Genomic DNA, 22,916 nt, shown 5'->3' on the forward strand with positions numbered 1-22,916 from the left:
ACACAATATTAGACTTCTGTTTATTTTCCTACGATCTCTGATAAACTGTCATTCAAGAAAACATGTCAATCTAGAGTTTGTGCGTAGCCAGGGTACACGTTTTAGTGTTGTAAACAACTATACTAGGTTATGTTTTGATTAAACCCATTATTTTTTATTTGTACCTTTATGACAGGTAGTCATAAGCTTTAAGTATTCCAATTGATTTATACATGATCCGTACGAGTCAAAATGTAAGTGTTTTATGGAACTTTTATGTCATAAATTGAGTTAGAGGTGTTTAACCTATATGTCAAAGTAGATTTCTACTGCCTTGTTAAACTTGATTTACCAATGATCTATGATTAAAAGTATTTGTATTGATAACTATATTAGTAGTTCTTTCTATCACACCTATTTTTATATAGGTGGAATATAGAGAAATGGAAGAGAAGTATAATCAGTTGGAAGATGAAAATGCATCTGACACATCGGAGAAATCTAAAACTGGTCTTGTGACACCAGAGAAAAAACCTGTGCCCGAAGTTAAGAAAGAATCTGAGATTCCCATACCACAAGCTGCCCCTACATCATCGGCAGCAAAGTTAGAAGTTAAAGAGGAAGATGAGCAAGACAGTGATCACGAAGATCCACATGGTAAATATATCTTTTAAGAAAATATTTTTCATTCCATAAGAAGAGTTTAATGTACATTTGTGATTACAGTGAAAGAATTATTAAATGGATTAGAAGGAGCAGCATTTCAGAGTCGTCTTCCTTTCGATAAATTAACTTCTACAGAGGCTGCTTGTTTCCCAGATGTTTCAGGTGGACCACCACAAACACAGAAAGTATTTCTGCATATTAGGAATAGGCTTGTAAGTCATTCAGCTATAAATAATTGACAAAGCTACAAATATTTTGAACTTTAAAGCTTTCTTACAAATTATCTTGCTTACTTTAGTTACAGTTATGGTTGGAAAATGCAAAACAGCAATTAATCGTTGAAAATGCATTACCTGCAATAGAACCGCCATATAACAGTGATACAGTGTTGGCACGAAGAATTCATGCATTTTTGGAAAGACATGGTTTCATAAATTTCGGTGTATTCAAACGATTAAAAGTAAGTATAATGAATAGCTACATAATACTGGAAATGTATTAATGCATCATAATCTTTCAGCCATTACCTACGAAGAAGGTAGGTAAAGTAATAGTGATAGGAGCCGGTATCGCCGGTTTAGCCGCAGCTCAGCAGATGCAGCAATTCGGTTTAGAAGTAATAGTACTGGAGGCTAGGGTAATTATTACAATATTTTCAATACTTACCTATTAAATACAGACACGTTATTTGATTAAATTCCGTATTTTACAGGATCGAGTTGGTGGTCGCATCGCAACGTTCCGTAAATCTTCATACATAGCAGATCTAGGTGCCATGGTGGTCACAGGATTAGGTGGGAATCCTGTAACGACCCTCAGCAAACAAATTAACATGGAGCTTCATAAAATTCGCCAAAAGTGCCCTTTATACGAAAGCGACGGACAAACGGTAAATAAAATTATCTATCCACAAATTGATCATAATTAAGCCTTACAAAATAATAAATCCAATCGTTCCGATCAGGTTCCGAAAGACAAAGATGAAATGGTAGAGAGAGAATTTAATAGACTACTGGAGGCGACGTCATACCTTTCGCACCAATTAGATTTTAATTATGTGGGTAGCACCGGTGCCACAGGTCAGAGCGGTAACACGCGGCCAGTCTCGTTAGGTCAAGCATTAGAGTGGGTGATACGTTTACAAGAACAGGGTGTTAAACAACGTCAAGTGGCCCACTTGCGTTCAGTGTTGTCGCTCCAGGGGCGGCTCATCACCAATCAACACAGAGTAACTATCTTCCATTGCACCTACGTGTTTATTGAAATCTTTCGAGCTTATTATACGAACCGCGTGGTCACGTTTACGTTACAGATGATAGCAATCATGGACCGTTTAGTGGAGCTAAATAAACAGTACAAAGAGATGACCGAAAGCAAACTTCAGACGCGCGATATCACGCAGGAGTTTGTGTTACGTTCGAAGTTGCGCGACCTTCACAACGCATGCAAGGTACGAATAACATTTACGCAACCGGAATATTTGAAGCTAAGTGTTTATTCGCTTTGCCTTAGGAGTGGGATCAGCTGGCCGAGCAGCAGAAGGAGATCGAGGCCAAGCTGCAGGAATTGGAAGCTTCCCCTCCCAGGTAAGTCATAGTTCGCCCGATTATTGATGCGATTGTTTCACGCGAGCCCGCCATTAAGGGGACACTTTCGCAATTCACAGCGACGTATACCTATCCTCCAAGGATCGTCAGATTCTTGACTGGCACTTCGCTAATCTGGAATTCGCTAATGCGACATCGCTTTCGAACCTTAGCCTGAAGCACTGGGACCAGGACGACGACTTCGAGTTCACCGGCAGTCATCTAACAGGTAGATAGTTCTACAACATATTATACAATCCGCTGGAGATCGGCCCATTAAATTAGCGCTCGGCTGCGCGGCGAAAGTGATTCGGATCGATCTCGAGCGGCCGATTAAATTGCCCGGCATTATTATTGATCGAAGCGGCGGTTGCGTCCGTGCGGAACCCGCGAAGACATTCTAATTTCGTGCGTGATCCGCGGCGCATTCGCCCGCGAACGCGTGCAGGCGCTGCATTATATCGACGTTCTCGAGAAATTGCTTAACCAGCCGGTAGATGGTTTAGATAACGGGTGAATTATTCGCGGGTTGCATCTCCTTTACAGGCGTCGGACGGTCTCTCGCTTTGCGGCCGCAAGCGCGCGAGCGCGGTTGACTTTATCAACCTTATTGAAAGCCGATAGCATGAGATTCCGTGTAGATAGTCGCGGTAGTGTATCCCCTAACCGATCGGTTACCGGAGTTCTCATTATGTGAAATTATACCTATGATCATCGCGTGTTGCCCGCGCGCTCGGGTCTACTAATGCGTTAACAAAAACGAACGCGACGAGGAATTATGACTGCAGATAATCAAGCGGTTTCGTATTTTACGCTTGTCGACGAGGTCCACGGCGACCGGCGATCGGCGGCGGTTACACGATTACGGCCGCGGGTTTAACCTTCCCCGAATCGCTCTCCGCCGCCAACTATTTACATTAAGCTAAAGCTTCCCGGAAATAATTGGCATTCCGATACTACCTGAAGCACTCCGCGGCCAGTTAAAACTGTTCGCCACTTCCGGGTGTAATCTCGGGGCTGGTCTCGGTTTCCATCGGTAGCTGGGAAACGCTCTGTTCATCGGGATACTACCTATTCAATCCCGTGCTCGCGTATTAGGGCTGTATTGTACCTGATAACCGAGTTGGGAGTGGTCTAAGTTTCTTTGAGCCATTCACTATGTCGTATCTAATCGCGGACGGTTTCCTATATTTGCGGCGACTGTTACGCGAGAAACTGCAGATAGGGCTAGCTCGTGGGGTTAGTCCATCAGCGACCTTCAAACCATCGTTGCCTACAGTGGAAACACGATATTCGCCCGTCTGAACTTCTTCTGTTAGCAATAATCGTGCATGCGCAGACACGCGGTTACAGAAAATCGTGAGAGACAATAGTAGATCTGTTACAATGACTAGAAAGCGAAGGTGCTCGGATATGTAGACACTGCACGGTTGGATTCGTGTTATTGCATGCGGAAAGTTTGATTATGACGACAATTGTGAACACTTATTTTACTTCGCTCTCTCTCTCTCTCTCTCTCTCTCTCTGTTTGATAACCACTTAAATTCGTATTTCTCTACATATAGATTCTGTTACGATCACGTTAAGAATCAATCTATCATCATTTCTGTATGGTACGCGAACTTTTTTCTTGTATCAAAGTAACACCCACGTCTCAGACGTGGTTTCGATTCTTTTAACGTTGAAGTTACCACCACTAGCTTAGACCTAGAACTAGGTCCTCCCTAGGTCCTCACTGGTTAATTAAGGTCACGATTACCAAATGATCCGATACATTTCACATTTCAATAAAAATTGCGACAGTCTAGATGAACGGGGAATCTCGTTGCGGCAGTTATGCGCAGCTCTCGGCGAGCACAGCGCAAGGAGTCAGCGTTCTGCGTGAAAAATCGGTCGGTGTAATAGCATGCACGGTTAACAAACGGTAAACGCGGGGTTAATAGAGAGGCTACTCTCGAGCGAGTCGGTTCAAGGTGGACGTTTTGTATCGGTCGACCGGCGGAACAACGTGGCTGCGTGTGTCGCTACCGCGAAGTGCACTCGACTGACAGTGAACGAACGAACCGGTCGAGTGGAGCTCGAGTTCCAATATTGCTCCACTGTCGTTCGTCGGGCCCACGACGCAGTGGAGCGCGGTGGAACGACGGCGACGGTGGACTCCCGGGCCCCGATGGACTCGAGTCGGGACTACTCCGTTCCCTTCGTCTTGCACACGGTGAAACAGGAGACACGCGAGATGTAGTTCGTTGTTCGGTAGGAGGAGGGGGTGTTTTGGGAGAAGCGAGGGGCGGGGAGGGACTGGGGGCCCGGTACAACACGGGGCCCCGGGCATGGTGGTCAATTCGAAATTAAAGCGATGCCCACGGTCCATGACTGACGTGCATCGATGATCATGACGGTCTGCCCGCAAGGTTCTTCCCGGCGATTAATGAGATGTAAACAATTTAACGCTAAATTAAGCACAACAATAGGCTCTCTCTGGTGAATACCCGGTCGAAAGTCGGGGCCCCGATCCGCCGATGTAATCGGTTCTCTCCCCGAGCGTTCTCCTCGGGCTCTTCATCGCGGTCCTGCGCTCCGCTTTTACGGACCATCGGTTCCTTCTCGGTTTCAAACGAATCCCGCTGCACAGGGTTAATAGCCGCTGACCGAAAACCGTTTAGGCTGAAATATTCTTTGAGATACTTTTTCTGCTTTGAATGTCGCCGACCAATACGCGCGCTATTTTTCTTGTTTTTTTATCGCTGATCCGTTCGTCACCCCGCTTAGATCTCGCTCTCCGAGATTTCCTCGAACTTCATTCTCCGAGAAGACAACTACTCAGCGGAGCTGTGTCTCCTCGGCTCGCAGAGACACACACCGGTTCCCGCCTCTTTCCTACTCGACGTTTCGTTTCCCCCGTGTTTGACACGGGAACGCCATCATTCCATTTCGTGTATATTGTTTTCGTCTCGATCGAGGGATCCGCTACACGGCCACGTCGGTCAAGATTCGGTACTAAAACCGTGGAATGTACGTTCCCGTCGTCCTCGTCGTAGACCGACCCATCCGGCCGACGACGATTCCGCTCGTATACCAGAGAGTTACCGAGCTTTGTTCGTCGGTCCGGCCGCGTCGCCAGTGTTTTTCGGTCGTTCGTTGTCAGTCTCGCGGGCTGGTAGGACGAAAACGTAGGCTGGACCCGATGTTATGCGTGTATGGCTACTCGCGGCGTACTCGAACGAGATGGAGAACCGGGATACAGGCCGGTAAAGGGGACGGGCGAGATGGGCCATTTACGACGTATCGAAGACTTCTATACCGTTCGTTGACTCCGATCGTCGCATTCCACGCCGTCGGTGTGTCGCTACCAAAATTATATTGTCGTAAAGTCGACTTCACGCGAGCCTCGCCGATCCTCTCGGATCCCCCCGAACGTCCCCGGCGACTCGCGGGAACATGGTTACGCACGTTCGCGGCCGAATAAACGTCGTCGCAGTTTCGTCCACTCGCATTTTTCGGGAAATTTCATTCGGACCCTCCCCCGCCCTCCGCCCGGCCCACGGTCCTGGAAATGTAATGTCACCGCGACGATAGCCGGCTTTAATCGGATAAGTCCGATTGAGTCCTCGCCGCGTGACTTTTAAGGCGGCTATAAAATCCTCGAGGAAGACGAATCGTTGGCTCGTTGCTGGCTGCGTTGCTGAAATTGTTCAATAATGTTCTATCCGGATAATGGACATTCTATGAGCCGAGCGTAGTTACACGGTGGATAACTTGATTGGCTTGTTGAGCGTTTAACGTTTGTTCCTCGAATCAATTTGCGGTTTTTTCGCCGAACAAATACGTCAACATCGAACTTTTACCTCCGGGTCGGGGCGCTCAGACACCAGCAAACGAAGTTGGAAAAATGTGGGTCGGGCGAAAGGTTGAAGCGTTTCTGGTAGCATCGTGTTCGTCGTGTAGATGAATTTTCGAGTTGACGATCGAACGTTTTACCCGGTTTAACCCCTCGCCGAAACGGGTCCTCCGAGAAAGGAATACATGCTCGTACTCGCGTTTACATCACTGCCGAAAAATATTGCCTCATCGTTCGCTATCGCCATCAATCTGCCTAAATTGTTTTCTCAGTCTCTTTGAATTGCAAATCCAGCGAGATGCTGACGGCAAACTCGTCTGGAAAGTAATAGGGTAGATGATAAAACTTTATACGATGTGTGTATCTTAAAATCGCTTATTGGCGACAGCGGTGTTCCATGAAATTTACGATTCGTCGAGCATTGACGTCAGCCGTAATTAAAGGACTAAAAGGTGAAACGTCGACCGTGGTTGTCGCAGCGAGTAAAAGCTAAAACGAACAGAGGTAACAATCAGATATTGGAGCACGACAGTCCGAAAAAGTCGGAGCGTTCGAAAGTGAAGTATCGCCGGCGATCAGAGACGCTGACAAATGCGCGTTTAGCCAACCGGCTGGGCGCATTAACGAGCGTTAAACGCGTATTAAGCCCGCCGGGGAAATATTTACCGCGGTCGGCGGACAATAACGGGAAGAATGGAATCCGGAATATCTAGGCCCGGGCGTATTCCCCTAGCCGGAGATCGGAATCAGGATGCTGTTAAGGATCGCGGGCCTTCGTGGCCGGTGTAGGCAGCCGAGCCCGCCGCGCCGCGCGTCTCGTGTTTCCCAATAACGTTCGGCCGTCAGAAAATTTACGAACCGAGGAATATTCGGGGGAAGAATATACAAACCCGGGTGCGCCTTAATGAGCTTTCGCTTTCGATCTCCGATCGATTCCGACCGGTGTTCACCGGAGGCCTGGAAATAAACGGTGGACGGGTCCCGGGGCCTCGATCGGCTCATTTGGCGAGGAAAGAGAGACCGAGATAGCGAGAAAGGAAGAGCAAGGAGGATCTCCTTCGAAAAAGAGTGTAAAATAGAATGTGTCGAAACGTGGTGCCGCGTCGCCAGTGTTTTTTCGGAGAGGGTTGGTTTCAACGATCCTGCGAGAAACACCGGGGAACGAAGGAAGGAGAGAGACGCTCCTCTCTCGGACGGCCAGTGTTTCCCCGACAGGACGAAAACGTAGGCAGCTTAACATTAGTTGAGCCGAGAGCTCGATGGCAGCACGATGGGAGGGTGGGGGGGGGGGGACCGAGAGGGGGCCTCGAGTGGTAATTTACGAGGTATCGAAGACCTTGTACACTCCTACCCGCCAACGAGCCGGCCTCGCCCCGCGGAATCCAGTCTTGGCCTTAACGCACCGATACCTTTCCCATGACCACTTTCGGCCTATCTGTGCACACGCGGCTTGGCAACCACACAACCGCGATCGCTACACACCTCTCCCCTCGTGTCTCTTTCTCTCTCTCTCTCTCTCTTTCTCTCTCTTTCTCTTTCTCTTTCTCTTCCTCACTCGCTCCCTTTCTCTCTTTCTTTCTCTCCGGTGCTCCGATGTCCGTGCCTTTACCATTTACAGTGCTCCTCGTGTCGGCGACGCGGTAGGGTACCTTGTCGATATAGTCTATCTGGGGTTGGGGATACGGCTCCTCTCGGTGCCCGTCGTCGATCCGCGCGTGATTTCTCTTCTTAACGTCACCTATCGCCCGGTGAAGCGTCGACCGGCCGATTTCTTAGCGCCGGGCATTCCTCACCCTCGAAACAAATGGTCCGCCGACACGCGCGCGCGCGCGCACCGGGATTAAGTCTTCCTGACTGACCGCGTCACCGATACCCATCCAACCTTCCCGGTTCTCGTTCTTTTCTCTCGACCCCGTATTCTTCTTCGCCTCTCGCGAACTCCTGTCCCTGTACTCGTTGTATCGCGTTGCGATTCAGCGTCCTGGATTCGTTGCCAGGCTCTTCCAATTTCGCCATAGACATTGCCTAGAGACTCTTAATGATGAATACAGCTATGCGTTTGTGTACCGATAATGTACGGAATGAACGTGTATCTCAAGGAAATTAGTCAATTGACGTTTTGTAATGTCTTTGCATTTATTCGAATATTGTCTAAGTTGGCGCAGTCGGCAAGGACTTATTTTATCAGTGTATTTACCATTTTATCAGTGTATGAAACATGAGCTTGTAGAAGTGTCTTGAGGCTATGGAAGTTGAACTATTTATTATTGGATGAAGTCCTTCGCGAAGCTTAACACTTTATGGAGCGTCAGAAATGTTTCTTTGGAGAATTAGATCTTGTATCAAACGCTTCAATCATGTGAGAAATGAATAATGTATCTTAATCTTCTGTTCGAACATCATCAAATTACATACTAATGTTATCAATATGCCAACATTCGTTCTAGAACGATTAATTAAAACCTTAGGAACTTGCTCTTAAATAATTTATGATCCGCGGTGATTAATGAAGATGGGAGTTCCTAACAATCGGTAGTTCGGGTATTTTTACGAAAACGACATCGTTTCTCGCAAAGAATGAATCTCGGATCGCTCTTTGCCCAGAAGCAAACGATATCGCAGAAAGCAAATAGCTCTTAAATCAGAGAACGAGATAGAAGATTATCGTCCCTCCCTCCCTGCAGTTCTTGGCCTAGGTGGGCGTGTCTCCTTTGTTCCCAATCTCGAAAGAGCCCAGGCCAGTGCCCCACAGGGCAATCTCCGGATCCGAGCACGCAACAAGTGTTCTCCGCGCGGCGTTTTAGCGCAAACAACGGCAGAGAAAGCGATAGAAGCCAATCAATCTTACTCGACTCGTACAGACTGCTGAGTGGGCGTGGCAATTTTGCCCTCGACCTTGCTAGATCAGTGCCCTAGAAAGCAATCCGTCTCCGGTTTACGCAGCCGTCGGGGCTGGTTGTTTAGGTGCGGCATATTTGATCAGGTTTATTTGGAACCGGTCAATTCGGTTGCAGGGTAACCCCTAATTAGAGATCGGCTAGCAAACCGGATGATAGAGTCTGCTTAGCCGGGAACGGCGCGTGTCAGCATGAAATGTGCCCGCTCGCGGTCGAACCGTAATTAGGTCGTTGCACGGTGCATTAGATCATGATATACCCGAATCAAGCGTAGGCGCCCGGGCCGGCAGAGGTTCTCAAGATCGACGGACACCGGGTGCCGGCCATTGATTAATAACGCGGGAGCCCGGAAAATCGTGGCCAATCCGGTTGTAATTGAATCGTTCCCGCGGCTAACGAGAAAGGCGTATAGACCCTTCAGTCGTTCTCAATTACCTCTAATCCGCTTTATTTATCGAGGCAACTTCATTCGCTCGGTGAAAATGCTCCGCTTATAAGCCGCCTCGGACCGCGGCCGAGCACAGGCTCCGCTCCGGCTCTCTCCGGGAAGGCTCGCGTTAAGAGCGGACAACGCGTCACTCGCCTGCGATTAAGTATCTTCGCGCGGTGCCGCGCGGCACGTGGGTTAATCAACTTCCGAGCGACGTCACACCGGGGCTTATTTATGCGCGCGGGCCCCGTGGATGCATTCGCGCCGATAACAAAGCTATGCGAGGGTACACGCGTAGATCGTCCCCATGACGCGTTTAAATTTCCAGGCGGACCGCTCGCCCGCTCGCTCGCTGGCTGGATTTCCTTGACGCCGGGCAAGCTCGCTGCGCCGATAGGTGCACTGTAACGTGGTCTCGCTGGAAAGAGTAACTTCAGGGGTCATGAAGTTGTCGAGTCGACGAATTATTTCCCCTCCGTACTTTGTAGAACCGTGTTGCCAATCTGTCATCGGCCGTGCCCGCTCGGGCTGCAAGCTCTCTCGTGTATTTATGCGTGTCCTATCTCGCTCTCCCTCCCTCTCTCTCTCTCTTTTTCCCGCTTTCTGTCTTCCTCTCTATCTCTCTCCTTCCCCGTCTCGCCGCTCTCAAACTCACCCCTCGGACACGATGTACCAGATATATCGCGTGTGTGCGTGTCACCGGTGCGAGTTATTCGTACCGAATTTCGTTCTCAATTAGGCGGGCCGGGCTCATCAATCATCGTTGCGACCCGATTCCCGCGTGTAGACGCTCGGACCCCGGCCCCGCCGCCGCCGTCTGGCGACAAGCTTTTCGAGGATGTCCCCTCGAAGACTGTGGGTGGAGGCTACACGAGAAATACGAAAACAGCTCGTTACGCCCGCCTATCCGATTATTCATCTAGGAGGACAGCCGGTACATGGAAAACTGTGGACGCGTGGGCGTCTATGGATTAGTGATTACTTTGAAATATTTCTCCCACTCGGCCGGGGCGGAAAGGAGATGGAAGACGAGAGTCGATTGTCGCGGGACGCTCGAACCCGCAGCTTCGATACCTAATAAACTCCTAGCTCCGATGGCTCCTGCTGCGAGAGCAACTGCTTCCACGGCTCATGCTCTGCGAGTTTTCGTTCGAGCCGCGAAACGCTCGCGCGATGCTCACCCTCCAGTGTCTGTGAAATTTACGCGATAGCTTCTTTGTCGACGAGAAGTTTAATTATTGTTGGGGAATCTTCCGATCAGAGAAATATTGTTTTCTCCGGATTCGGTGCGACCGTAGATAGGCATTTTCACGGAGCTTTGCAGTTTGTTTGTAGCTAAACTCGATGTACATGTACCCTATCGATTATAAATGGGACGATGAGACACGTTTAACACGAATTTCACTATGGTGTTGCATAGTGAAAAGGAGTTGAAATACCATTTACTGTGACACTTAACTTTTCAAGAAATTTTAGGGGTTGATTTTCGTCACTTGGAGTTTTAATAGATAACTTAAATAAAACAAATATCGATTCGTTTGTTTTAGTCATTCGTTTACAAAATTGATAAAACGTCGAAAGACTTGAAACACTTTCATTAGAAAGGAATTGAAAAATAGCTAGATCGCTAGGAGGAGATAATAAGCTTCGAATGTGACTACCTCGAGCATCGTTCATTTGCATAAATTAAATCTGTTTAATTGAAAGCTTCGCATTTACGTCAACGCAACCGACCACTCTATATTAAGTCATCCAGTACGGATGTGTTAGTAACATAGTATGGTAGCTTCCTTCATTATACTAGATTTTTAATAATTACCCGATGATAGCGTTATATCCATCGTATATTAGTGAAATGGTAGAGCATTTCCTTTAATTAATCGAAAGATGTATTAATGAACAAAGTTATTGGATCACTCTCTATAGTAGAGCGCGGAGTTTTATGCAAAATGAAAACTGTCTGCCGCGATTGCTAAATCCAATAACTGCGTACGCATTCATTTCTCTCCTTAATAATTCTAGCTTGCTGTAGGGCCTGTAACAGTAATTGTAAATTCATTAAATGTCTTTACCGCGTTTGCATTCGTACTATCTATTTTTCTCATAAACGCATAAAGTCCGCAGTCCAATTACAAGACGAACCATTTAACGGTAACAATGCCGAGCTACGAAACGCAGGCAAACTGCGATACCGGATCGCATCGAGATCGAACAGATCGGAAGCATCCCTCGTAAGTTCCGATGGGAATAAGACCGCGCGGTTCTGTTTATATGGAGAGTCATTTGCGATTCGTTTCTCCGTGCCGACCCGGTTTTAATTAGACTCGTTTCTACCGTCTTGATTAGAGGTTCCGCGGGCATCCCTCGGCGCTTATTGGCCGGTAGGGTCCGCGGCGGGTCGTAACGGAGGGCTTAAGTTATCCGGATAATTCGAGTGTCAGGGGACGAGCCTTCCGAGGAAGTCAGTTCGATGAAATTGGTCCAAGGGGAGGACTCGAATTGGCAGTTGGAGGACGGCCGGGTACACAAGGCCGGGGCACACACTACAGACTCGGTCTCGGACTCAGACTCGGACTCTGTTTCCGGCTGGTTAGCTCTCTCGCCACGGTGTACGATTCTGGTTCTCCGGGCTCCGGCGTATAAATTCGAAGCGCGAAAGTTCCCCTTAACGGGGCCCGGGCGTAATCGTCGACTGATGGTGGCGTAGTTCGTGTTTTTTCGGCTAATAAGCTTACGCCTCGGCCACGCCGGCGACGCCGCTACATTTTTCAAATTAATGCCCGGTAATCTCGGCCGACAATCGTTCCAAAAGGGGATTACGTGACGGGGTGACCGGGAATGATTAAACGGGGCCCCGGCAACGTGACGGAGAGAAGAATGACGGTGACCATTATATGTTAATGTCCGGCCACACGCCATACGACGATTACCCGGGCTTTCAGCGAGGCTCCTTCGCGGTGCATTTGCGACCCGTAAAAACTAGTATCGGCCTCGAGAGTTTTCGCGGGTATTTATCTTTTCACTTAACAGCCGTGATGATGATGTCTGTTTTCGCACGCGTCCGCGAACCACGGCCACGGCCGCGCCTCGCCCCGTTCCCGTGACGCGCCTCCCGCCCCGCCGCGCGGGCCCTGTTATCTCGTTAAATATTTTCTGCTGGAACCGTATATTTCACCGGCACTCTTTCCAACCGCGCTTCTAGACTTAGCTCGTTTTATCTTGTCCGGTTCCGTGGCCGGGACATTTTTCAGACGGCATCCTCCGCTCGTTGCATCAATTATTATAGCTTTTCCTGCAGGATGCCCGAGCCACTTTACGAGATTGTCAAATCGAGCCAATTAGACGGTTTTCCTCTCGTGCCGGAAACTTCTGACGTCCGTGGGTGCTTCAAACGACGCTACCGTTCTCGCGAATCGCGCTGGATGCGTTCATTTAGCGGTTCGCTACTCCTCTACGTTTTATCTCTGCTGAAAGTCGGAGCGCTTCGACTCTGTAGTTGTAATTGTACCATCTTCAACGTTCTAAGTGAATCTTTATCGCCGTTGTCATCGCAGGCCGGATGCTTTCGACGATTTCGTGGCCTGCGTATCTTTCGATTATTTAATTTCTTTTCCTACCTAGTTCCGAACATGCTTTTTTTAAGACGAGAGAAAGATTCAGAGAAAGAAATTTGTCTCTCGATTCACAATGTTTAACCAGTTAGTCGTTACGACTTCTTTGAAAAGTGTGTACCTAAAGTGTGTCGCGAGAAGTAAGCAATGAGTATACTACCTAAGTCAGACTTTCGTTTCGTTTTATCGTGGCCTTAAAATTCAAATTTTAAGTATTCAAAACACGAGAATTGACGAATATATTTTAGTTTTCACCAAAATCGCCATTTAACTAGCAAATTTTTAATCCACGACGGGTATACTTGTCGCAACAGAAAATATTGCTACTTCTTCGTGACCGGTATACTCGTAAAAAATGGCTAACTGCTTAAAAGATAAGATATGCAAGTGGAACATGCAACGCAACATCGGGATAAGTGTGATATGCTAGGAATAGCAATAAAAGCAGCGCAAAGATTTTCTCGAACTCGAAGATAACAATGCAATTCAGGAGAACCAAGATTTCTCTTTGATTAAATTAGAGCTGAAAGTAATTGGAAGGGGTTGGTAGCCGGGGATGTGCGAAGGAATTAAATCGGAGTAAAATTCGAGGCGAGCCGGGAGGTGTCCGATTTAGCAGATGGCTGGGATCGGTGTCCGAAGGAGAGGAGAAAACGGCACCTGGTGACCAGCCGTTCTCAATCTGCCCGGCTGTCCTCTCGACGCGGCTCGTAAAACTTAGCCGTTCGGTCTAACGACGGTCATTAAAAGCCGGAGCGATAGAAAAGTTTTCGGGTACGCGGGCATCGCGTCGGCGATAATTAACGATCGACCAGTGTGTATCCCGGTGGACGTGAAACATTATCCGCTGAAAAACCGATGTTTATCTCGATGATGAATTCGAGGCGGCGCGGCGGCGCTGCGGAGAGCTCTCGCGCGCGTCCGCGCGCGCGCGCGCACGGGACCCTCTAAAGGCCCATAAACCGGAAGCCGACGGTCACGGGGTGCTCTTAATATCGTTAATGGCGGCCAAATTTACCAGGGAATTACTCTCTTAACGATGAATTTACAGGAGAACGCCGGAAAATTTATTACGAGAGATTGCAACGTTCATTAATCTTCCACCCCCACTCTCCCCCTCGTCACGTCTCTCTCGCACCCGGCCGCCATCGCCTTCGGCTCGTGGCCGAACGCGGGTTTTCTTTTTCATGGGACCTCGGCTATACGCAACAGTTTTCGCCGCGTTCCCACCCCGCGGGCTATTTGTATTTACATTCGAACCCGCTAAGCGGAATCCGATCCCCGGCTCATGTTTTATTTAACAATTTCTCGAAACCTGGAAACACCTCGGGACGCGCGGAACTCGCTTTGTGGCATATTCCCGTGGATTTTCGTTCGGTCGACCGAGCGACGCGTAACGATAAATATCCGCGGTTAATGTCAACCGGCCGCGTTGTCGCCGGCTACGCCGGAGAAGTGAAACTCTATCTGTCGATAGGTTAACTGCCGTGCGATCCGCGAGAGCGTAGCCGGTGTCGCGAGAAGCACCGGCTAAACTGTACAACCGTGTCGCTTCCTGGCTCGTACGGTTCGATTCTTATTAGGTGCGATCCTCTCTCCGATCCTCCGGAGAACACGGAACGCGAGCCGGCAAACAATACTGCGAACTGTCGCCGGTAAATAGTCCGCCGGATCCACTGACGTGCTCTCTCGGTCTTTCTCTTTCTCTCTCTCTCTCTCTCTTTCTCTCTCTTTCTCTCTTGTTCTCTAGTTTTCTCTCTCGTTCTTTCTGGATAGCAAGAATGAGATTTTTCCCGAGATACATTCGAAAAATATGTCTCGCCGCGGATATTTACTCGGCGAGCTTCTAATAATCGCGCTGATCATCCCGCGCTGATAAAGCCTCCGCGAAACCATTCGAAAGGGAAACGCTGCTCTCGCGAAACGTTTCGCAACTTCCTACCGCGAACACGGCCGTTGTGCAGTCGAAGGAGAAAAGCAGCTGGCCGAAAAGAAAAAGATGAAGCAACAACCCGCGATCAGCTGCGAAAGCGTGCGCGCTTGCTCAGCGCCGCGTTTACGACTCGCTTCGGGACGCTTTGTTTCCTCCGGGCGCCTCTAATTGCATGATTTACGAGCGGAAAATTGTCGGATTAATTGGCCCACTGATCGGGATCGAGCATTCCTGATAGAAGCCTCGCTTCTCGCCTCGGTGGCTCGCGCTTGTTTCGCGTTCATCATCCACACGCCCTCCCCCTCTCGCCACCCAGACGTTAATCAGGCTCGGAACTTGTTAGCGCCAACTTTAGAATCTGTCCAAGCAATCTGGTCCGTTCTACCGATATTAGGTTGTTTAACTAGTTAGCTGTTGCGATCTCTTTGAAAAATGTGTACCTGAAACGTGTACGAAGATTGTATTACCTAACCCCGACGCTATACGTACAACAGTTTTGTCATAATAATTGTTTATACTTTTTTATCACCTAAGTCGGACTTTCGTTTTGTCATCGTTGCCTCTAAATATTCAAATCATCTGAAAATTTATGAATATATTTTAGTGTTCGCTAAAATTGCAATTTAAATAGCAAATTTTTAAGCACGACGCGGATACTCTTCATAACACAAAATGAAGTCATTTCTTTATCAAGAATATAGTCGTCAAAAACAGCTAACTGGCGAATATTCACACGAGTGGTTTTACATTGCTTGTGCTCCTTGAGCCTGAAAACTAGCGAGAGCACAAAAAAGCAATTAAATAAAAATAAAAATTAAAAAGAGTTTCATAAGTTTGTAACTCTCGTCTCAACTTTTGCGTATTTCCATAAAATGAAGATCTCGTATGTTGGTAATATGAAGTAATAAGAAGTGTTTTAACCCTTAACCAGACTGTAAATGACCACCAGTTATTGTTTCAGTAAATATTGCATATATCCAAAATCGTAAGTGCAAATCAATTTACGTTGCAACACTGCAAATTTGACGAGTCAATACAGGATTGTATAAAATTTTAAATAATTACATTAACGTATTAATGATGACTTGTTTAAAGTTGCGAGGGACAGCCGCGACCACGACAATTTGGCCAAAGGACGAAAGATTCAAATTAACAATCATAGAATACGATACTCTTCACGCATGCACTATTTTGTCCCACGTACCATGTTTCTCTATAATTTCTATTCTCAATGTCTTTTCGATTACCTCTGCGATACATCAAAGAACTGTCCTCGAATTTACACTTGTTAAGAATCACAAGCCTGCCGCGATTCGTTCATCCAGTCCCATCGGTTCGAATGGCAGAAGAGTTGAACCATCTCGAGACAATAGGTTCGGGATCGAGCCGTTTCGAGTAGCTTCGAAGTTCGAGCTTCAAAGAGCCGAACGCGGAACGGTTTTAGACCGTCGTCGGTGATAAACTGTCCTTGGGGGACCGAGTCTCGCGATCGCTTTGTCGCGTCGTCTAGCATCACGGGAATGGAGATCGAGTAACATCGTCGCTTCCTTCCCTCCTGGCCCTCGTTTTTTACTCTTGTTCAATTTTCTTCCGTCCCGTGCCTGTCCTCTTTTCCAAGCGACGATCGCTCCGACGATCTGCGAATCCTCCGAGGGTTCGTCTCGATCCATCAACGCTTTCTGCATGCTCAGGAATATCGACGAGTCCTTAAGGAGACGACCGAGATTGAAATTATCGCTGGGATTTCTCCTGTCGCCTTCCCTTTGCTTCTTCTCTTTAGGAAGACGAGAAACAATCGAGGGAAACGCTTTCGCAGTTTCTTCGGGGTACACGTTGAACCTTGATCATTGATCTTTAAACAGCAGTTTGCGAAATGGTCTCTAACCTCAACTGAATTTCTGGTTTAACTGGATCGATATTGTCACTATTATGTTATGATTGATCGAACCAGTAAAAATTTCTATCAGCATTTCTACACAAGGAGATTGTTTCGAAGAATGATTCGAATAGAAATTCACTCTTCTTTTAATAATATCTAATTTAATATTTAATAATAAGTAGACTGCGGATTTTTGTGCACGATAAAAATGATCTGCGCTAATTACCAGATACAAGTTACTCTAGATATTTATATCGTTTCGTGGTCATTTAAAAAACTTAGGAACAGTTCAACAGTATTTTGAAATTCCATAAATATCTTTGCTATTTACCAAAATCAGCCCATTCTCACTATAAATGCATAAAATTCGCGGTCTATGAATCAGTTTTAATAACTCACGGGGTTTTATATTCGACACGCTCAATTTTCGTCACGAAATCCGCCGTTTAATTATTATTTCAGCGACGCATCGGATTCTAAATTTGCAAGCGGTCGCAGAAAGTGAAGGGTGTCGCCTGCGATAAACAGTAATAAAGATCAGTTGCTTATCGCGTGCCGAGGTATTTTCAAGCACGGCCACCCCTCGATTCAAAGAGATCTGCAAGTGTTTCCGTGGGTCCGGCAACAATTTCGCGTACCGGGCGCGTTAAACACGAGGCCCGTCGTCGACCGGCTCGCTCGTACGAACGGATTCTTATTACCCAGCCTCCCGTAGTTCCCACAATGAAAATGTGTACAGAGGGAATAGTCTCGCGGCCCTGTCGATAATAAACTATCCTCGCCACGGAGCCCCGATCTCTTTGTCGCGTCGCGTAGGTTTACGGGAACGGGGATCGAGTAACTTCAACACCTCTCTCCCACCGTCTCCTCTTCTTGTTCTTCAATTTTGCTTCCCTCCTTCTCTGCTTTCGTTTTACACCCCGCCTCTCCTCCTCTCTCTTTCTCTTCCTCATTGCCACCGTCCTCACGGCCTTCTACCGTGTGTTCGGTTTATCTGCAAATGCGCAAATTACGTTCCGAAAACGCGCGTCCATCATTTTCCTGACCTGATTTCGCTAACGCGTCGTCCGTCATCCAATTCAATGCAAATATTGCTCAGCAACTTTCAATTCTCTTGCGCCTTTGCAGATTATTGCCATAGTTATTATTAGTAGTATTAGAGAGAGTATTATTATTGCTATTATTACTATTATTACTATTATTACTATTATTACTATTATTACTATTATTACTATTATTACTATTATTACTATTATTACTATTATTACTATTATTACTATTATTACTATTATTACTATTATTACTATTATTACTATTATTACTATTATTACTATTATTACTATTATTACTATTATTACTATTATTACCAGCATGAGAACGAACTTTCGGGATACATCGTAATGACCGTGATCGTTAATTTCGTGATGACCTTTTGTAGAATAGATCATAGAACATTGAAATCATGAAAATTGCTCGATGCTACCGAGTAGCGGACGCTACTAGGGAAGAAGGCTATTGGATACTGCGCGGTGGTGGGGAGAAAATCGCGATGCTAACGAGGGAACAGACGCAAACGCTATCGAGAAGCGCCAACTATACGCAGATGAAGCTGTTGCGTTAGAATGCGAGATCGTGCAAAGTTGAGGTTATCGGTTGAAAATGCGCGGTTACGGGGACGAACGTACGACGCTAACGAGGGAACAGACGCGTCCATAAACATGAGGCTATCGGATGAAAATGCGAAACTATAGAAAGCGAAGGCTATTGTTCGAAAATGCCTAGTAGCGGGGTAGCTAGGCGACGCTAACAAGGGAAAACTGTAAGCCGGACACACTGTAGAGGCCGTAGCAACTTTGAGGAGGGAGGAGAGGAAGGGTAGAGACACCGTGGAAGGGAGACAGGGATAGGGAGAGAGAGATAGGGATGGCGAGCCAGCCAGATCGGCTGAGATGTAACTGGAGAGCACATTACCTGGTATTAAGTCACCGAGATAACTACCTGTGTGGGAGGTTCCGCGCACCAGACCGTCCTGTAAAATACGACGACGCGGCCGGCCGCGCGGCGGTGCTTGCTCTTCGTTTTACGAAATATCCCGATTTTTTTTGCCGTGTGTCAACGAGCGCCTCCTCCAGGAAGCGTCCGCGCGAGTGTCCGCGCGAGGAAGCGTGTACACGCTGGTGTCCTTTTTCCGATTTATATGAAGCATCGTCCCGTGGCCGCGCGCCGATCAGGATTTCGAGGCGTGTAACGCGTATTTCTTCGCGTCGCGTTTTTTCGAGGTTTATGGCCGGGGCCTCTGTCTTTATCTCCGGACGGTAATGCTCGTGGCCGGGCCCGCAATCAAAATGCACGCGGAAACTCGTGACGAACCGTGAAACCGTGATTCCCGGTGTCCGGTTATCGCATCGGTCGCGCCTTAATTCGATCGCAAGCAATCGGTCGGATTATAGACCGCGTGTCGAGTATCTTCGGGATCTTTTTCGGCAATTTGACCGCCGCTCGGAGACCACCCCTTGGCGGAGGAAATTGTCTTCCGTGAGAAACAGAGAGAGAAAGAGAGAGAACGCGAGGAGGCGGGGAGAGGGGGCGAGGGAAAGAACGAAAGAAAAATATAAGTATCCAACGATCGCGAGTTAAAGGAAAAGGACGCCGATGCGCGCAGGGTGGTGTACTGGAATTTGCACGTTTATTGTCGCATTAATAATTCATGGTGTTGCGCAATTTTTAATCAGCTGCCGTCTGCCATTGATTGATGCTGCCCTCGCGCCCCCATGGGGCTCGAATTTACATACAGAACGAAAGGGAAAAGTATTGACACGTGATACGTTCCCTACCAAACAAGCAGCAAAGTCGAATCGCACGTCATAATGGCGCCGTTTTCTTTCTCTACCTCTGTTCTTTCGTTTCGGCCCGGCTTCCATTCTCTCTTTCTCCTTTTTCTACCTCGCTTACCCCTTCGTCTCGTTCTACCGTCTCTCTCGTTCTCCGTCTTTGTCTCTCTCTCTCTCTCTCTCTTTTCCTCTTCCTCGTTCTCCGTATCTTCTCGTCCACGCTCGGACAGTCCATCCTCTCTTTCTCAGACTCGCTGGGACCCCACAAAGAAGCTAACAAATCGGCCGCGGTGCAGGTGAGGCTTTTTATTAAAAAATTTTTATTGCACCCCGCGCAGCAAAGCATACGTCGTCGTCGTTTCGGGCTCCGCTCGAAAAACCTGTTTGCTCTGCGCCGCCACCATCACCGCCGCCACCACCACCATCAGCCACCACCACCATCGCTTCCTTTCACGAGATATTGCTTTACAATACTATATTATATTGCGCACGGTACGTCGAATTTCGCCTGTTTGGATTTAACGAGACTCGCCGGGAGGATCTCGCACCGACGAGCGAGGAACCGTGTACGCGCCGCGTGTGCGAATCGCGCGCGGACCCTCTCGCTACATCCTCGCGGCATGCCGTTGCTCATCGTAGCATTCGACCCTGCCGTGCCTTCCCTCTTCCTCCTTTCTTTCTTTCTTTCTTCCTTTCTTTCTTTCTGTCTCTCTCTCCCTCTCTCTCTCTATCCTTCTCTCCGTCTTTTTGTCCAGCGAAATCTGAAATTTACGCATTCGTTTCTTCAACTCTCCCGGCCACGTCCGGATAATAACGAGATTGTGCGAGCCGCGTAACGGGACGCGTTATCTCCCGACGAAATTCGTCGTCTATCATTTTTATCCTCCGCGGCCGACAATAGCCGCGACACCTTTTTTCTACACCGTAATTTTACTCTCCGCCGTTGCCGATGTGTGTATTATCTGAAAACCGAACTTTCTTTCCTGTTAACAGAAATCGTAGACGTCTGTGAATGCCGAAACTGAGATTTTCCGGTGGTGGAAAACAGCTGATTTTCTCCAAAAATATCTCATTTGTTTCTGATCACGCGAAAAAATTGCCCGAGAAGACAATGCTGAGACTGCTTGAAATTTTTCATATCGTCGTTGCTTTTAAAACAGAGTATCGCATTTTGTTTACTATAGTGTTACAGCTAATAAGGCAAATAACTTCGAATAACTTTTAGATTATTACCTGACACTGTAATTATATGAAATGATTTTTCCAGATTTTCTTCATAATCCAGAAATTAAATATTGACAACAACGGAATACCATTTCATTCCGGTTGAGAAGAAACGAACGACGTTCGTATCCGTTTATATCGATTCGAAATCTTTGCCGCGCGATTAAATATTGATAACAGAAAAATACCATTTCATTCCGTTTGGAGAGGAATTGATAATATTCGTATTTAACGAAGTTCGTTTGCAATTTTCATTGGTCTGACTGAATATCGCGCAGAGAAAATGAGAAAACGATGTCTGCGTCGACTTTTACAAAAACAATAAAGGATACAGCTTCTGTGTATCGATTCGTGCATTTTCCACGCTGCATTTAAAAGAAGCAATTAATGACAAAATTTATAGATTGTATTCATTAATAAATAGACGAGTTTGATAGATCTGAAGATGCTAAGATGTAGATCTTGCCATTTTGGACAGTTCTGTATCAAGCAACGAAGAATGATCCTACAGAAGCCTCGCGTATAATTAACTTTATATTTATCGATTAAGACGTATTAAATTTTATTATTCAAAAATAAACAAAATAAAAAAAAATTTGTTAATATATTTATAAAACTATTAAATATTTAATATGTCTCAGTCGATAAATATAAAGTTAATTATGCCTAAAAACAAAGCAATGGCACAGCAATTGGTCACTTCACGACAGAATCGGGCAAAAAGTAATCTAATTATTCATTAACGATAATTCGTTTGGTGTTATAAATTGTTATAAGTTAGTTTATAACACCAAACGAATTATCGTTAATGCATAATTAGATTACTTTTTGCCCGATTCTGTCGTGAAGTGACCAATTGCTGTGTTGTTGTTAATTGTTATAAGTTAGTTATAATAAGTGACGCGATACAATCGTTATTCATTAATCAGATTACTGTTTGCCCAACTCTGCTCCACAGTAGGCGGCTCCATTACTCTATGTATACAGTAATTTCTCCCTAATTCGCGTTCAGATTGCGCACAAAAATGGACGAGGGGGATAGAAGAGATACGATTATTCGAGCCTTGCAGCTCCTTTTTATAGTTACCGATTGTCAACAACTATAAAAACGAGACGCGAGGCTCGAACAATCATATCTCCTCTTCCCAAATTGTCCATTCTCGTGCGCAATCTGAGCTCGAATTAGGAAGAAATAACTGTAGTTATAAAGTTGTTCGATTATGGTTGTGTTTCCGGTCGATTCCGGTATCGATTTTGTTCCGGGAGGGTGGCGCACGTTGTCGGCCACAAATCCGCGCAGCCGACTTCTTTTCGGCTTTCTAAGCACAAAGTACGTGGTTCGTAGGTGTAGGCGCATCGCCATTAATCTTACAAGATGCCTCGCATGTACATTGTCCGTCGATCTGCGCGCGGTTCGCCCGCAAAAACGCAGCGGAATTCTAGCAGGGGATTGGCAACTTTTTTCCAATATCCGTCGTCGGGGCCGAATGACCGTTAAAGCAAATGCTAGCTGGCCCTTAAAGGTTGCGCCCGAGTATAACCGGCGAACGCATGTAGAGACAAGCTTTATGGCTCTATAAATTGCTGTTTCGGCCCTCTATTCTATATCTTTATTGACCTCCGCGCGGCCGCACCAGTTAAATGGAATGCCATTAATAACGGAAATGGATATTCGATTAGCTCCGAATATGGAATAAAAACGTTGTTGCTCGCCGAGTAATCCATGCTACACCCGCCCTCGCTGCTTCGGCTAGGCAAAAAGCCCTGAGGGGAACTATTTAACGTCGAAAGTGTTTCGGTGAAAATTTACCGTGGCTAGCCGGCGCGGCGCAACGAGATGCGCCAGAAAAACGGCAGATTCGTCGAATACCGCGTTGTTACCTGGTTGAACGAATTACTCGGCCGTGTTCCCAGAGTACCACGATGCCTCGCAGTCTCGCAGGCTCTCGAGAAACTTTTCCACCAGACATGGAAGATCGTGTTCTAGGTCAGGTAGTTTTATCAGCGTTCGTTGCGCGCTCTTTCGAGGACGGCCATTTCTC

The 22,916-nt window shown here is 47.0% G+C and overlaps 1 protein-coding gene across 2 annotated transcripts in view; it reads left to right on the forward strand.

Moving 5' to 3' along the window:
- The window catches only part of Su(var)3-3 (lysine-specific histone demethylase Su(var)3-3), a 181,471-nt gene that overhangs the window by 1,791 nt on the left and 156,764 nt on the right, over nucleotides 1-22,916 (forward strand). For both annotated transcript variants that reach the window (XM_033470137.2, XM_033470139.2), the window contains exons 3-11: nucleotides 408-636; nucleotides 706-857; nucleotides 944-1,105; nucleotides 1,166-1,282; nucleotides 1,358-1,534; nucleotides 1,610-1,873; nucleotides 1,958-2,095; nucleotides 2,158-2,231; nucleotides 2,312-2,460. In XM_033470137.2, the coding sequence (XP_033326028.2) occupies nucleotides 408-636; nucleotides 706-857; nucleotides 944-1,105; nucleotides 1,166-1,282; nucleotides 1,358-1,534; nucleotides 1,610-1,873; nucleotides 1,958-2,095; nucleotides 2,158-2,231; nucleotides 2,312-2,460 (1,462 nt within the window). The remainder of the gene's footprint in view (nucleotides 1-407; nucleotides 637-705; nucleotides 858-943; nucleotides 1,106-1,165; nucleotides 1,283-1,357; nucleotides 1,535-1,609; nucleotides 1,874-1,957; nucleotides 2,096-2,157; nucleotides 2,232-2,311; nucleotides 2,461-22,916) is intronic.

Source organism: Megalopta genalis, chromosome 10 (assembly GCF_051020955.1).
Source record: "Megalopta genalis isolate 19385.01 chromosome 10, iyMegGena1_principal, whole genome shotgun sequence".
NCBI lineage: Eukaryota > Metazoa > Arthropoda > Insecta > Hymenoptera > Halictidae > Megalopta > Megalopta genalis.